Here is a 15,432-nt window from a genome sequence, read left to right as displayed (position 1 = left end):
GAAACAATTAAGTCCTCAAAGTTTAAGCTTTTCATAAGCTATCACATGATTCATTTAAAAAATCGTATGTTATAGTTTCTTTTCGGATGTGGTTGCGTTGTATTTATTTTAATTTTATTATTATTATAAGATATTCCAATAACAACAAAAAATTTTCTAAAACTTTTCAAAATATTCAAGAACAGCATTTATTTATTAAAGGAATAAAAATAAAAACATCTCCTTAGGAAGACCATAGTATCTTTTATTTTATAAAAGGTGTCCAAACAAAGACTAGTTATTAATTGGTGGTGAAACTTGAGGTAGGTAAAGCTGGTGGGGAATAAGTATCATATATCAAAAGTTGAGGGGAATTTAAACAATTTCGCAAGTTTTTGGGAACTATAAAAGGAGGAGTTAAGCTGCCATAGCTAGGGTTTGTGGGTGCGAATTGGGCATAATGGGAGAAGAAGTAATATTTAGAGACATAAGAAAATATTACTGTCAATTTTGTGGCCTTTGTCGCTCTAAAAAGTCCCTTATTGCCTCTCATATTCAGTCCCATCATCAAGTACGTTTTTTTGTTTTTGCTGTTAATTTTCGCTCTTATTATCTTTTGAACATAGATCTACTATTGTGGTTGTTTGTCTGAGGTAATTTGTAGTGTACAGTTGATAATTAGTAATTATTTGTTTCATTAGCCAATTTAAACAGTGATAAACGATAAGGGTTTGTTTTAGTTCATGGAGTACTATGTAAGGAGTATATAATCTAGAGAACAATATTAAACTAAGTAGTTGATAACTAATCTCATTAGCCAGCTAAAATGTGAAATGATAATTTAGTCCAGAGATTGATATGTGGGGAATAATACTACAGTATTATTGTTGTTATAGGTGGGTGCTTGCTCTTATTTGCTTATGGGAAACCAAGTGTTGTGTTAGTTATTTAGAGTTTTATATGGGTATTGATTTTTCTTATTCATCAAACCAAACTAGAATGTGGGGGTCTAGAGTACTGGTGTAATTTAAATTGGGACAGAGGAGTCGTTGTTTGTTCATATAATCAAAGATTTTCTTGTGGTTGAGCTTAAATTTTTAATTGTGTATTTGGAGAGGGGCGTACTGATTTGTATCAGTTAAGAGGAAAGGAAGGCTGAAATTTGTGTTGTTTATTGAATAGGATGAAATGGATAGCCAGAAAGATGAAACAAATGAAGATGCAAAGAGAACAGATGGCTCAAAAATGAATACTTGTGAAGAATGTGGCGTGAGCTTTCAGAAGCCTGCTCATTTGAAGCAGCATATGCAAAGTCATTCACTTGAGGTATCTTTTGTGTGTGCTTCTTGCTGCATATCTTTTGTTGGTGTTCGTTTGTAATGTTGCTGGGCTCTTGTTACTTCGCTAAGAGTTTAGTTTTGAGATTATTTTCGTTAATAAGCCTTCATATTTACTGGTTTATTGTCGTTGTTTAACACTAATGACTTTGCAGATTGAGGTAATGTGAGAAACAATATGGAATTATGTGAAGGTGTGATGCGTTGGATCCCAAATAAAGAACTCCAAAATGCAAGAGGCAGGTATATTTCCTTGACTGGATCAGTATCAGGAAGGGGGACCTCCTGAGAAGCTCCATCAAGTGAGGCCTCAATCACGCCTTATAATCTTGGTGCTTCGAGACTCCCCCCCCCACCCTTCCCCAAATACAAAAAACTTCTCTTTTTTTCCATTAGCATATGTGCACTTTGGTCTAAGACTTCCAAAGATTGAAACATTCTTGAAATAATTTCTTCTTGATATTTTGCATGAACAGAGACCATTCGTATGTCATGTAGATGACTGCCAGTCCAGCTACCGTAGAAAGGATCACTTGACAAGACATCTCTTGCAGCACCAAGGGAAGTTATTTGAATGTCCTGTTGATGGCTGCAAAAGCACATTTAGTTTTCAAGGCAACATGACTCGGCATGTCAAGGAGATGCATGACCAGTCTGCCTCCTCTGATGTCGATCTTCCGAAGCAGTATGTCTGTTCAGAAGCTGGTTGTGGAAAGGTGTTTAAATATGCGTCCAGATTAAGGAAACATGAAGATTCTCACGGCAAGTCAAACATAAAAAATCTAGTTTTCTGTGAAGTATTAATATTTTATGCTTTTCTGGTATTGAAGACTTTCAATAAGATGAATAGCACCATAATTTGCCCTGTATCACTGCAGTTAAGTTGGAGTCGGTGGAGGCGCTGTGTCTAGAGCCAGGATGTATGAAACATTTCACAAATGAGAAATGCCTCAAGGAACACATAGAGAGTTGCCACCAACATATTGTGTGTGAAATATGTGGGAGCAAGCAATTGAAGAAGAATATTAAGCGGCATCTTCGCACACATGAAGAAGGGCCTGTATCAGAGAGAATAAATTGTGAATTTGAGGATTGTCAGCACACTTTCTCCACTGTAAGGGACTACTACATTTTATTATATGTGATTGAAGTTTCGATCTGTTAAATGTGCAGTAGTATGATTGATTTAGAAAGCAATAGTAATTCATTACAAGTCTTAACCAAAGTCAGCACTGTGTCAAGTTGCTAAGCAACAGTTTTGACCATTATTTTTTTCTTGAAAATACAGAGGTCAAATCTTGCTCAACACATCAAAGCCGTGCACATGGGGGCAAAACCATTCTCCTGTAGTATTTCCGGTTGTGGTATGAAATTTGCCTTCAAGCATGTGAGAGATAAACATGAAAAAGCAGGCTGCCATGTTTATACTCCTGTAAGTAGAATGTATTTGTTATTGAAAGCACAATATGTCACTTGCGTCAGTTTTGCTTCTAATATTCACGAGTGACTTGAAGGTTTTTGATTGTCTTCTATAGGGAGATTTTGAGGAGGCTGATGAGCAATTCCTATCTAGACCAAGAGGCGGTAGGAAGAGGGAGCCTACTCTTTTTGAGTCAATTATGCGGAAAAGGATTACACTGCCCGGTGATACAGATCTCTCATGGTTGCACTCAGTGGAATCAGATCAGCTCTGAGTAATCTAGGGCAGTTTTTTGGCGGATTCCTAGTGTTGTATGTGTCCATAAGTTAAATTTAGCGAACTACATGTTATATAATATAATGGAGAAGTGTTGTATCTAAACTGGCTGAATCTTTCCTACATTTTGTTATACCTGTTTCATTTGTACTGGCTGAACACTATGTAGGCGTTTGGACATGCGATTTCATCTCATAGTTTCAAAGGAATGAAATCTCAAATCATTCAAAAAGGCATGATTTGGGATTTCAAATCATGTCCAAATGGCACCAACTATGACAAAAGCTTTTGATACAACTATGCTAAAACATGCCAAAAGTATTAAGTGCTTGATGGTACGTGGATGCTATCTCAATTTTTTTTTTTGCGAGTGTGAGCAACTCTAAAGTAGAGTAACTGAGTGGAAGAATATGGATTAAGATGTTAATAAATTGACTTCTTACTGGTATGGTACACAGTAACGGTATAAGAAGGCATTAAAACTGTGAAAGATGAAGTTTGATAAATATACATCACATTAAACTTGTAATTCAACTAGTTTAATGAACTGGAATCCATGGAATTGCAAAAGCCTGAATAGAAGTGGAATGGTGCCAAAACTTACTACGTTTCAGAATAGAAAGAGCTGCTGATAAGTTTAGACATGGAGTACTTGATTGAATTAGTTCCCCATTAATCAGATAGTATATCATGTTTACTTCAAGCATACATAACATATTAAAGGATGATCGATAATAGACAAATCATTCAGCAAGATACTTTGGCCTAAGAGAAAATTGAAACCCCTAACAGGGTTACATTGGTTGCATCGATTAGTGCTTCTACTTTCTTTATGATCCTCCTCCGAATGGCATCAGAGACATATGATTGGAGTTTTATGATTTTCTACAACGACATTAAATTAACACTATAAGAAAGACTAATAACTAACATGCTAAAATTGATTATATTGCACAGTGTTTGTTGTGAAGGCATAACTTTGTACAAGTTGTAACATACCACCATTCAATCACAACGAGAATTAGTTAAGTAGTTTTCCTCTTGCAAATTACCATCACTTGGTCCGTGCTGGCATGGGCTACACCCATATCTAGTTAGATTCATAAATTTAAAAATCCAAAATTCTTGGGCCTTAAAATTGAACTATTGGACTTTACTGTCAGGACCAATAACTTCTTGCAGTGCCTAGAAGAAGAAACTCGGACCAAGTTTTTAGAAGTTTCTAGTTAGTTTAGTTGCTGGAAAGGGTGAATAGAGAAGTGATAAGAAACCATTGGTGTGTTATCAAATATGAGGTCCATATTGTCCGAATAAACAATCTCTGGATAAGAGAACAATCTAAAATCCCACATTCCTATTGGTTCTCTCATTTTAATCACTTGAAAGTCTATCTTCTTTTTATATATTCCTACATACATTTCTCACTTCAATAATAGCAATCAAACAAACAACCAACCACACATTTGCAAGTTTCAAGCCAACAACAAAATCAAAAATGGCAACCACCATAGCTACCATGGCCGTCCTAAACACAAAATGCTTTACCAAAGCATCTATTAACAACCCATCAAAGCCAAAACCCGTCTCGCTCCTTTCCCTCCAGAATCTCCCGAAAGGTCTCTTGACTTCAAAAACCTCCGAAACCGCTTTTAACAACTCCCTAACTGGAACAGCTATTGCAGGTGCTATTTTCTCAACTCTTAGCTCATGTGACTCCGCATTCGCAGCTCAACAAATAGCTGATCTAGCTGAGGGGAGTGACAACAGGGGATTAGCCCTGTTGCTCCCTATAATTCCAGCTATTGCATGGGTTCTTTACAACATCCTTCAGCCAGCACTGAACCAAATCAACAAAATGAGGAATCAGGGAGTTATTATCGGGCTTGGGCTTACAGGGCTAGCAGCAACAGGCTTTTTTAACACACCTGAAGCCTCTGCTGCTAGCGAAATTGCTATGCTCGCTGATGCAGCGAGCGATAACAGGGGACAACTTTTGTTAATTGTTGTCACCCCTGCTTTGCTTTGGGTGGGTTACAATATTCTACAACCAGCTTTGAATCAGATTAACAGGATGAGATCAGATTGAGGATCATTATATTTTGTAATATTTGGATCATATTACTTATAAAAATTGTATCAATCAATCAACTTTTCCTTGTGTATCTACTTGTGTTTTGAGTAATTTGTTGTTTGTAAATAGGTATCAGATTAGTGTTCTGCAAACAGGCAATAAAATTCAATCTGATCTACCGGCTTTAAGAACAGACTCAATAGGAGGAATCAAATCAATCTTAGGCTTTCTTTTCAGCGGCTCGCCAGATCAATTATACATTTTTAATCTAGAGGTACTTATGAATTTTATTTGAAATAACTTGCAACATAGGGTACTCAATTTGTCGTCATTTATAGATTTATGCACGTACTTTTACATAAAGCTAAAAAGGAATCAAAGAATATACAAGAAGAGATTAGAAGAAGCAACAACAACAACAACATAGGTCTGAAGTTTATCAATACTGGCTAAACTTTAAACGGATTTTAAAAATTGGATATATCTTGAAGAATGCAGCATCATCAACAAATAGTTTGATATAATATCCCATAATGTTTGTTGTAGCAAGAATCTAGTATCTTAAATTTGTTCTAACAAGAAATTACTCACCACTTCAGGTTTTGCACTTGACCTCCATTACATCCATAAATTGCATCAGTTGGCTGATAAGCATTCATAAAGAATTGCTATCTCCGTTTGATTTTGTTTGCCAAGGCCTGCAACGATGAATATTATCTTTTAAGATTGTCGTTTGTTTATTTATGAAGAGTCTTAGCACAGCTTAATTATTGTAAAGCGTCGTTTTTGTTCCTTCCTTTTCTCTTTGAGAAGTTGTAGCTGCCTCAATATGAACCGATGGATGCACGGAAGATAAAGCATATTTGCAAAATAAGGCCCCTGCAGCCTCTGAAACTCATCATCGATCATTGATGAACACTCATAATCAGCATTCAGAGCTTGATGAGGATAAGTAGTGTGAACTATTGGCTTGTCCCTCGGGTACAGAGAAGAAGTGTGAACTATATATTGGCTCACCCCTTGGAGGATGTCCAATAAATTGGAACGATACAGAGAAGAAGTGTGAGCTATATAATGGCTCGGGTGAATAAGACATCGAATAAAGTATATTTGAAGAATCAGATATTGGCAGGAGTTTTAACACTTTCTGGAAAATTGAGTTTGGCAAGCGGCTGCTTCAGCTGTGTTAAAAGTTCCAAGCCAAACTCTTATATGGATCTCTGACTGTAGCTGCCTTTTTCCTCTTAGTCTTCTGTCTAAGTCCGCTGTATCTGCTTCATGGTTGATTATTAGTAGTAGATTGATCAGTGCTGTTATTATTTGGATACGGTTAAGCTTCTCAACGCGTTTTCTATCATCTCGTTTTTCTTTTTTCGTTTCATTTAATTCATCTATGACTGTAATTTGATCCTCCTCCCCTACATTGGCGACTGACCTTTTACACAAAAGGAACAACTTTTCTGCTGATATATCTATGAACTGAAAAAATTACCAGGAATTAAAATCAATTATTAAGAAGAATTGAGCTTTCATCCCAAGTGTTCTTTTACTTCATCATTGAGGCAGTCTTTTTAAAGACCAAATGAATTTGAACTTTCATCCCAAGTGTTCTTTTACTTCATCATTGAGACTCTCGTAGGTAATGCAACATTCCCTGAAATCGATAAACCAAAGAGAGATAATGATATTGACCAATCAAATTTTGAGAAACAAAACAATTTGCTGCTGCACTCCTTTCAGATATCCAAATTTCAATATCTCCCAGAAAATGTTGTCATTTGAGGCTAAATTTGAGCATAATCAAAAGAGAATAAAAATACCCTTTCCATAAATAGAAACATTAGCATATCAGTAGCCAGCACCAGTTAGAATTACATAGTATAGCATAAACAATAGAGCTTGTCGTCACGGAAAAAAAATGTAGGAAAAATAAGACTTACAAGATAAGCTGGATGTAATGACGATCTCTTTTTCCACTGTTATGTCAGCAGGTCATATAAATCTTGGAAACAGTAAACAGAACAATAAGGGCAATCAAAATACAACTGCAGGTCAAATGCAAACCAGCTTTAAACCAAAATAGGTGAGCCACAAAATACCATAAGGTAGATTTATTATGTGGTCGCAAATAAAATATTAAGATGTATTATACATGCTTTCATCAACAAATGCATCACAAATTTGCTTGACCTTTGGAGTGAGATTCTAGAATTTGCAGATAATGCGAAATGAAGCTGCTGTTGTAACACAAATCCAAGTGCAATCATATTTGTCAGCAAAGATAATAAGGTCAGAATTTCTTACCTTTAAGATTTTGGGACCAGTAATGTATGCAAACAAGGTTCTATATGTTAAGTCAGTGAAATATTTTTTCATCTCTTTTCTCAAACAAAGATACTTGACTTTAGCAAATCATGTTCTAAGACTAAAACTAATCACTTATATATTGGCCTATGTAATGCATACTTCAAGCTTACATAAGTAGATTAAATGATTGAGGCACATGCAAGAAAGTTATGACATTGATGATGTACCTGAATTTGTTCCGTTGACTAATAGAAAACATTTATTATCTAGCTGCTGTTTTTTCAAACATTAATTCCATCCACTAACTAATTGGAGCAAGACGAAAAGTTGCAGAAATGTGAATATTAAGTTGAATGTGCGACCCTACAAGGTTGTCAAGATGATAAATGTTAAGTTCCAATAGAAGATGCAAGCAACACATATAAAATATTTATTGAATAAATAGAGAGGACCATGTGTGGATAGGTCTTAGTAATTTACAAAATAGATTAGATCTATAATCATCGTACGCAGTGGATTCCGGATTTCTCAGGGTTAGTTGATCTAGGAAGCCTATCATACCTGATACATGGTCATTATTGACGACTGGCAGGTTACTTAACTCTGGAGCAAGATCATATCGCACCGATGTAACTAGTTCGTAGTGAGCTGAAAGTAAGTCCAGAGTAAACTCCCTCGGTCGAGCCCAAGTGACCCTCGTTGATTTGGACTTCACTAGACTTATGTCGCCGCGCGTCAAACTTTGAGTTGTCCAAGTGTCAAGACCATATTTTACAAATACTGTGAAATAAATGTAAATTTGAAAGGAATTTATTAGATACATGAAGTTAGGGGTGGGCGTTCGGGCGATATGTAATTTTCGGTTTCGATATTCGGTTTTCGGATTGAAGAAATTACAATCTAAATCCAATTCAAATAAGTTTGGATTGGATTGAATATTTTAAGTTCAGTTTCGGATTATTCAGTTTGGATATTTTGGATTTTCGGATTTGACTCTTGAGACTTAAGGCAAACTTATTAGGAACGAAATTTATGTGTTAGTTTCATAGAGGTAAATCTAAATTTTAATTGCTCAGTAAAAAAAGCCTTCCAGTTCAAATTAGGATTAACAAATCCAAGTCATGTCCAACATAGTAAATCCATACCAAGTAAAAGCATTCCGGAAAAATGAAAATGAACAAAATAAAATCTAAGTGCTCATCTGAAAAAATAACAAAGAACTCTGTCGTGGGTGACACTAACGTGAGACTTTTGAGACTTGAGAAGTAAGAAAATCCTATATTATATTTGATTTAGTAGAGAATTATATATTGGACTTAATATTTTAATGGGTAGGGCGGTAGGTACTAATCTATATGACCTTTAGAAACTAGACTTATTAGTATTAGAACACATATAATATAGGTAGGGCTAGATATAAGGTATAAAAAATTTGGATTTTCGGATATCCAAAAATCTATAGTACTAAATTCATATGCAATCCTAAATTCATAAATTTAAAAATAAAATCCAAAGCCTAATCTATAATCCAAATATCCAAACTAAATATTTAAAAAGTTCGGATTTTGAATTGGGCCAAACTGTGTCCACCCTACATGAAGTATTTCAATTACTACCAAATATGCTTAAAAATAATATCCCAAAATCAGTTTTATTAACTTGGCAGCACCAACACAAACCGGACAAAATTGCATTTATTGGACGGCAACTGTTTAATTACAAAACCGCCCAATAAACCCGAGCTAAGAAATTTTTAAGTGACGTCATTCATACGCACTGATCCCCTCTGCCTGACGTCATCACTATGGTCCCTTTTAATTTTTTTTTTTTACGGTTTTTACTAATTTTTTCAAATAGTTCATATTTTTTAATTTAACCTTCTAGAAAAGTTGCCTTTGGCCCTATTATATTAAAAGTATTTAGATCTATCTAATCTAATCTATGGTAGGATCTCTTTTTTATTTAATCTTTTTTGCTTTTTCACCTTTAGCTCATAGTGGTATGATTTAATTGTCAATATCAACAGCTTGAGGGGTGTACTTATATGTATTTGATTATTTGACTATTCTCACCTAATTTTCTTGTATGTTCCCTCAATTGTGACCGCCAAAACATGTTTCGATGCTATAGTTTTTATTTTTATGTCAATTAAGTTCCACGTTATTCAATTTACACTGTGCAAGAAATTCTAGAAGCTATAGTTTTTATTTTTATGTCAATTAAGTTCCACGTCATTCAATTTACACTGTGCAAGAAATTCTAGAAAGAAAAAGATATATTTGAAGTTTGTGGTCTTATATATCATATATAATTTCTGTTATAAATGCATATCATAAAATTAAAATAAAATACTTACGTTTAAATTATTTTCAAGTATAGATTTGTAATGATAGCTACATTACTATTATGTCAATTTAGTATAAGCTTTTCTTTGTTATTCTTTATTTGACAAATATTACTCCTAATTTTATGACTTCTTTGGCTGCTCCTTTTTCCATCAACATTTGTAATTCTTAGGCAGTAATCAATGACCATAAATTTGGAAAAGTCAATTTTGGGACTTTTAAGTGAAAGATACCTTTTATTAATGACTTATTTAAGAAAATTAAACTGACTAATCCAAGCACTACTATGATTAAAAACGTCTATTTGAGACAGAAAGAACAAAGTAGTACTCATCCGTGCTATTAATTAAAATTTGCTGCTCACATACGTTAATGGACTAATCAACTTGTTCACGCTTCGCGCGGTCAAACATACAATTTTCTTAAAAGATAGATTGATGTGAAGAGAAAAGGTTCTTATAATACCAAAAATAAAAGAAAATTAAAATTAAATCTTTAAGAAAAAATACAATAGAAAGCCAAATCTATGTTATACACCTACTAAAACACCAAAGCAGTCTTTAAGTTCTATAATGCAGAGTTCCAAAGAAGCATCATCTCATTTCGGCAAAGAGAAATTAATATTACAAAATGTACGCAACGAAGTCATGTATATATCCTTTCCACTTAAAAGTTGTAAATAAATAATGGAGTAGTATTTAATTATTATAAGAAACAATATCATCTGTAATTGTATTTAGAGGTAGTTTTTATTCATAATTAGAAACTTTTGGTCTTACGTAAGACTTTTTACCTTCTATTCCTATTAAATATGAATGTAATTAATGATATTAAATATTGTAAAAAAAAAATTAAAATAAGGTAAACCATATATGAGGACGAAATATAAATCGTTTGGTATATATAAGGTAAAGAATGATTTAAACTGGAAATTTCAAAAATAATAAATCCCCAGTGAAGTGAATCTTATGGCATGCCATTTGCAGAAATCTTTTTAGCTCTTTCATGGCTCCAAACTCTATACTGTTGAAATACAAATTAAACCACTGATTAAAATCAACATACTCATAAAAGTTTTGCACAAAAAAATTTCTTATATGATGTTAATTAGTGAACGAAAATGGTATTCGGTTGCAGGTAGTTTACCTGGTCATTGTTTTTTCCCCATTTGTGGTCATTGCAACCTGCTACTCCCCTCTCCATATCAATAACAATTTAGCAGGGGAAGATAATATCCATTAAAAAAATACTGACTTTACCGTTATTCCTCTTTTCATATATGCATATTTTTAAAATATATATTTGTTGTCAATGGAAATTAGGTAAACAATATACAAAATAATCATGAAATTGAGTACAAACCTGGATGAATTAGTATGGATGTGCATACACTTAGATAAACAATCTAAGAATATAAAAAACTCACATATAGAAATTGCTGCATTGGATTAATTAGAGTCGAACAATCTGGCCAAAACTTCTATGGAGCAAATCTAACTTTTCTGAATTTTTCGTTTGTAAGAAACTGTATATACTTGAACCCTCCCAAATGCAACTTGAAATGATTTCCAAAGGATTACTCCATTTTAATATATTTTCATTCTTCATGGAGGGAATGAAAGGTTGGATTAGTAATTATTGAGACTTTTAAATTTTCTTTCAATAAATAATAGGAATAAGTGGGGTAGCAAATTCTAAAACGTTTAAGTTTATTGCAGTAATAAAGAATAGGAATGAATGGGGAGTAATAATTGATATATTCACTCTTGTACAATAAGAAAAAAAAATAGTAAGGAAAAAAGGCTCCAAAAAAACGAGAAAAATAATAATTAGGATCCTTGACCAAAGAGAGATGATACATCACTCTTGCAAATTGAAGTGTCAAATAAAACCTGAGTAAAGGTATTAAACCAAAAGGAAAAAGAAAGCGACTAAAACCTTTTCTTCTCTTATTCTATTTAGGGAAATGTTTGAATTTGTCTTTGTACTAATTAAAATTGCTCAATTTTGCAAGTTGTTTGACTTTTATTCGGTTTATATTTTTGTTGTCAGCAAATTATTTTAATTTTTCTTTTACCGTTAACCGAGCTCTTGCCTGCAATGGGTGAGCTCTACATATCCAAAACCTTCGAAGAAAAAGATTCATAATTACCCATCAACTTTTGATTAAGGTCTAAAATTACCTCAGATTAAAGCTCTATCACGAGTCCAAGAAAAAGAGACTCTTTTCTAATCAATAGTTTAACAAAAGATAAAATTGTCCAATTTTAAATGTATTATATTTTCTTTTATTCCGTTTTACTACATACTTCTCTTTTCCGTATATTTTCAAAAAAAAAATAACACCTTTTTATATTTTCTAAAAAATACTTTTTAAGTTCCTTATTTTACTCTTATAAAATGATTTAAAGACTACAAATTTTAAATTTATTTTGCTTTAAAATTTTACATCTAATAAAACAGTGACTTAAATTAGTATTAGTGCGGGGTGAAGTAACAAATTTGATCCCTTCCCTTCGACTTATCATTCTACCGTCAAAATAAAATAAAATGATTCCTCCAGTAAAAGCCAAAGTTATCCTTCGAGTCATTACTGAACGTACCCATATGGTGCCACGTGTCCCAACAAAACGCGGTTTCTTCCTTTCTACTCTAATCTCACCATCATATATACTTCCTCTTCCTTTAATACTTCATACCTTCTGCTTTCCTTCACTTTTATGCTTCTCAAAGAAAAATGCTCTTGTAAAAAAAACTTGGTACTGAAAGATTGAATCTTTTTAGCTCTACCTCTACTATTTTAGGTTATTTTTGTAATTTCTTGTACTAAAAATGGCTTCTTCTGACAATTTAATGACTATGGATCAACCATGGGCTTTTCGTTCTGCTTTTTCTGATTCTTGGTTTTCCGACATATTCACTAAAGACACCGAAACATTAACCAAAGTCCTTCAAAAATCTGGTTTTTCCCAAGAACAGGAAATGAAGACAAACCCGGTTCAGACATCAAACGGGTCGGGTCGAACCGTTTCAGGAGGGTCGGAAAATGAGACAACCGGGTCGAACCGGAAGAATAAAGTTGGTGTGAGTGGAAAGATAACCAAACGGAAGTCACGTGCTTCTAGGCGTAATACGACGACGTATATAACTGCTGACGTGGATAATTTCAGGCATATGGTGCAACAGGTTACCGGTGTTAGGGACGGGCAGCTGACGGTTCCTCATGTCTTAAAACCTGAAGCACAGCGTGTTGTTAACAGGCTACAGCATGGTAGTTGTTTGCCAACACTTGACACGTCAGCTTTCTTATTGGACCACGTGTCTCAGCAATCAGTGGAACCTACACCACCGTTGGATCATGTGGTGGTTGACGGTGGATCATGTGGTTTTGATTTTAGCTCTTTTTCTGGCTTTCCTACCCTTGAGTCATTCATGGAAAGTAATGTAGTTTAATGTATTAGGTAGGGTCTTTTCTGTAATTTTAACTAGTGGGTGTAGATTTTTCGAGAAGTAGGGGAAGGGTAAAATGGGAAAATCAAATATGTTCATAAGTTTAGCTAATCTTATTATTTTTTTCTTTTTTAGTTATGGAGAGGAATTATGTGGCAAAATGTGAAGGGATATGAGCTGTTTCGAATGATGTTTTTATGCATGATGTCACTTTCTTTCATTTTCATGGTTCAATTTCAATCTCTGTATCTCTATCTAATTCAAGATCTTTATTAAGTTTTGACTAGACCCTCTGCATTTATCTAAGGTGCAGTTTGGCTGATTCATTGCATATCAAACGCTGATTTTAAATTATTATTTTAAATCGCCTGTCGAAACGTCTACTAAAGAGGACAATAAATTTTCTACTATTTTGAAGTATTAAAGAGGTCTGGTGGTACTTTTTAGTCATGAATTCCAGTTATTTAAGTTTTATAATTTTTGATTGATCATGAAAGATGATGAGAAAGGCCAAGTTTATGACGTTAAGACTTCATACTTGTGATGTTTAATCTAACGTCTTATAAATTAAAGGTTTGTAGGGTAAGTTTGAGTACTTACTGTTTATCTTATTAACCACATATTGAGCTATGGTGTACCCCAAAAAAGCACATAGTGAACGATGAGTAGCTCATTTTGGCAGTATGCTTTTAATTCATATGATGAAATACTAACATAAAAGTAAGTGTTCAGTAAAATTTATTTTTAGAAATAAGTTTTTTTTTTCCATCACTTCCTGGACTCAATTAATTCTTGCAGCAGTAGCTGTGAATTGATAGCTGCAAGCTCAAAAGAAAGCATTTGGAGTATGTTGATTAGCTTTGAATACTTTTATAAAATCAATGATGTTATGATTTATTACCTGTCGAGAGCGTGATTTATTTCTATTAATGTCAACAATCAATGATATTATGGATTAATTGCCTCCTAAGAACGTGTTAGTTTTCGTAAAATTACATTTATTTGAACAAGTTACGTGTACCATTGCCTAACTATTATACCATTGCTTTCATTGCAGCTGGTAATGATCTTTGGCCGGAGACTACTTGTAAATTAGATAAACATATATACTAGCCTACCTAGCTGCTGCAACTCTTTAATGATCTAGAGATCTAAATAATTTTTATTAATTACAAGTTTTGTTCCAATAACTATCATAGAGATCAAATTTTAACTTGAAATTTATAGAAGGAAATATTAAGATGAGGTACTGCAGTGTCCAACATGTTGGAAATATTAATTAGTAAAACGAACAAAAGGATAAAATCAACTTATCGGATGAACACTGCGTCGTGGAAAACTGCTGCCTTTAAAGCGACTTGGGACTGACTGTGGTGTACAACCACTGGCTTTAAAACGACTTCGGACCGACTGTGGTGCAAATCATTTTAGCTCAATCGCTCTTCAAGGTTCCACAAAACTTCCAAACTCTTACACTAGTGGCTGAAAGTTTGGAGTTTGCACAAACACAATTGCCTAAAAAGAGAAAGAGAAGAAGAAAGGATTTTAATTTGTCTTTTTTGCTATGTACAAATATGACCTCTTAAGATCATTTACACAGCAAGGTATTTAGCTTTCTTCTGAAAATGCTTTTTATGAAATTATAACCGTAATTAAGGTCATAAAGACAATTATAATGAAAGTCATAAAGACAATTCCAAACATTTTTCTTCATTATGAAGGCTACCATTAAGACTCATAACACATTATAATCAATTTTTCTCTTGATCAAAATTAATAGTAGATATTATATAAATTTCAAAGATGTTTCTTATTCTTTATTTGAGATATTAAAATATAAGTATATATTTTACAGGACAATATTATGTCATATATCTCAACCTTATCTTGTATGGCAGTATCTGTCTAAACATGAAATTAAATGAAAAAAAATGAAAAAAAAAAACTTTCGGTACATATTTCTATGATTGTAAGAACATGTCGTAAAAGGGAAAAATGAAAGCTTAAACTTGTATAGTTTTAAATATGAAAAAAACCTCATTTAAAAAAAAAAACTTATATATACAATAAAACGGATAAAGAGAAAAACTACGTACAAAAATTCAAATTCTTGAAAAGTAGACATTATGCTTTTTTAATACAAAAGGTTCTTGAGACCCCACTAAAGTTGCCCCAGTTGAGGCATTATAAAGGCTATTTAGATGCAGACAACAAAACGCGTTAGCCCCATCTGATGATCTGATCTTG

The 15,432-nt window shown here is 33.5% G+C and overlaps 3 protein-coding genes across 3 annotated transcripts; all 3 read left to right on the top strand.

Annotated features, from left to right (window-relative positions):
* The first annotated feature begins 394 nt into the window (after positions 1-394).
* Positions 395-3,117, top strand: LOC132607598 (transcription factor IIIA). The gene is made up of 6 exons (XM_060321636.1): positions 395-550; positions 1,162-1,305; positions 1,793-2,078; positions 2,195-2,430; positions 2,605-2,748; positions 2,852-3,117. The coding sequence occupies exons 1-6, from the start codon at positions 440-442 to the stop codon at positions 3,008-3,010; spliced, it is 1,080 nt and encodes a 359-aa protein (XP_060177619.1). The 5' UTR covers positions 395-439; the 3' UTR covers positions 3,011-3,117.
* A 1,286-nt stretch (positions 3,118-4,403) lies between these two features.
* On the top strand, positions 4,404-5,174 carry LOC132607597 (photosystem II core complex proteins psbY, chloroplastic). The gene has a single exon (XM_060321635.1). It carries the CDS (start codon positions 4,508-4,510, stop codon positions 5,096-5,098), a length of 591 nt encoding a protein of 196 aa, XP_060177618.1. The 5' UTR covers positions 4,404-4,507; the 3' UTR covers positions 5,099-5,174.
* A 7,248-nt stretch (positions 5,175-12,422) lies between these two features.
* LOC132607596 (calmodulin-binding protein 25) lies at positions 12,423-13,405 on the top strand. The gene has a single exon (XM_060321634.1). It carries the CDS (start codon positions 12,568-12,570, stop codon positions 13,186-13,188), a length of 621 nt encoding a protein of 206 aa, XP_060177617.1. The 5' UTR covers positions 12,423-12,567; the 3' UTR covers positions 13,189-13,405.
* The last annotated feature ends 2,027 nt before the right edge of the window (positions 13,406-15,432 follow it).

The sequence above is a fragment of the Lycium barbarum genome, chromosome 8 (genome assembly GCF_019175385.1).
Source record: "Lycium barbarum isolate Lr01 chromosome 8, ASM1917538v2, whole genome shotgun sequence".
Classification (NCBI taxonomy): Eukaryota; Viridiplantae; Streptophyta; class Magnoliopsida; order Solanales; family Solanaceae; genus Lycium; species Lycium barbarum.
This window is presented reverse-complemented; position numbering and strand designations above follow the sequence as displayed.

What these genes read in the sequence shown, in the direction of transcription:
- LOC132607598 (XM_060321636.1), top strand. Translation starts at nt 440, where the DNA reads ATGGGAGAAGAAGTAATATTTAGAGACATAAGAAAATATTACTGTCAA. An exon ending in GAAACATGAAGATTCTCACG is followed by an intron (nt 2,079 to 2,194) that starts GCAAGTCAAACA and finishes GTATCACTGCAG; the next exon opens with TTAAGTTGGAGTCGGTGGAG. An exon ending in GTCAGCACACTTTCTCCACT is followed by an intron (nt 2,431 to 2,604) that starts GTAAGGGACTAC and finishes TTGAAAATACAG; the next exon opens with AGGTCAAATCTTGCTCAACA.
- LOC132607597 (XM_060321635.1), top strand. Translation starts at nt 4,508, where the DNA reads ATGGCAACCACCATAGCTACCATGGCCGTCCTAAACACAAAATGCTTT.
- LOC132607596 (XM_060321634.1), top strand. Translation starts at nt 12,568, where the DNA reads ATGGCTTCTTCTGACAATTTAATGACTATGGATCAACCATGGGCTTTT.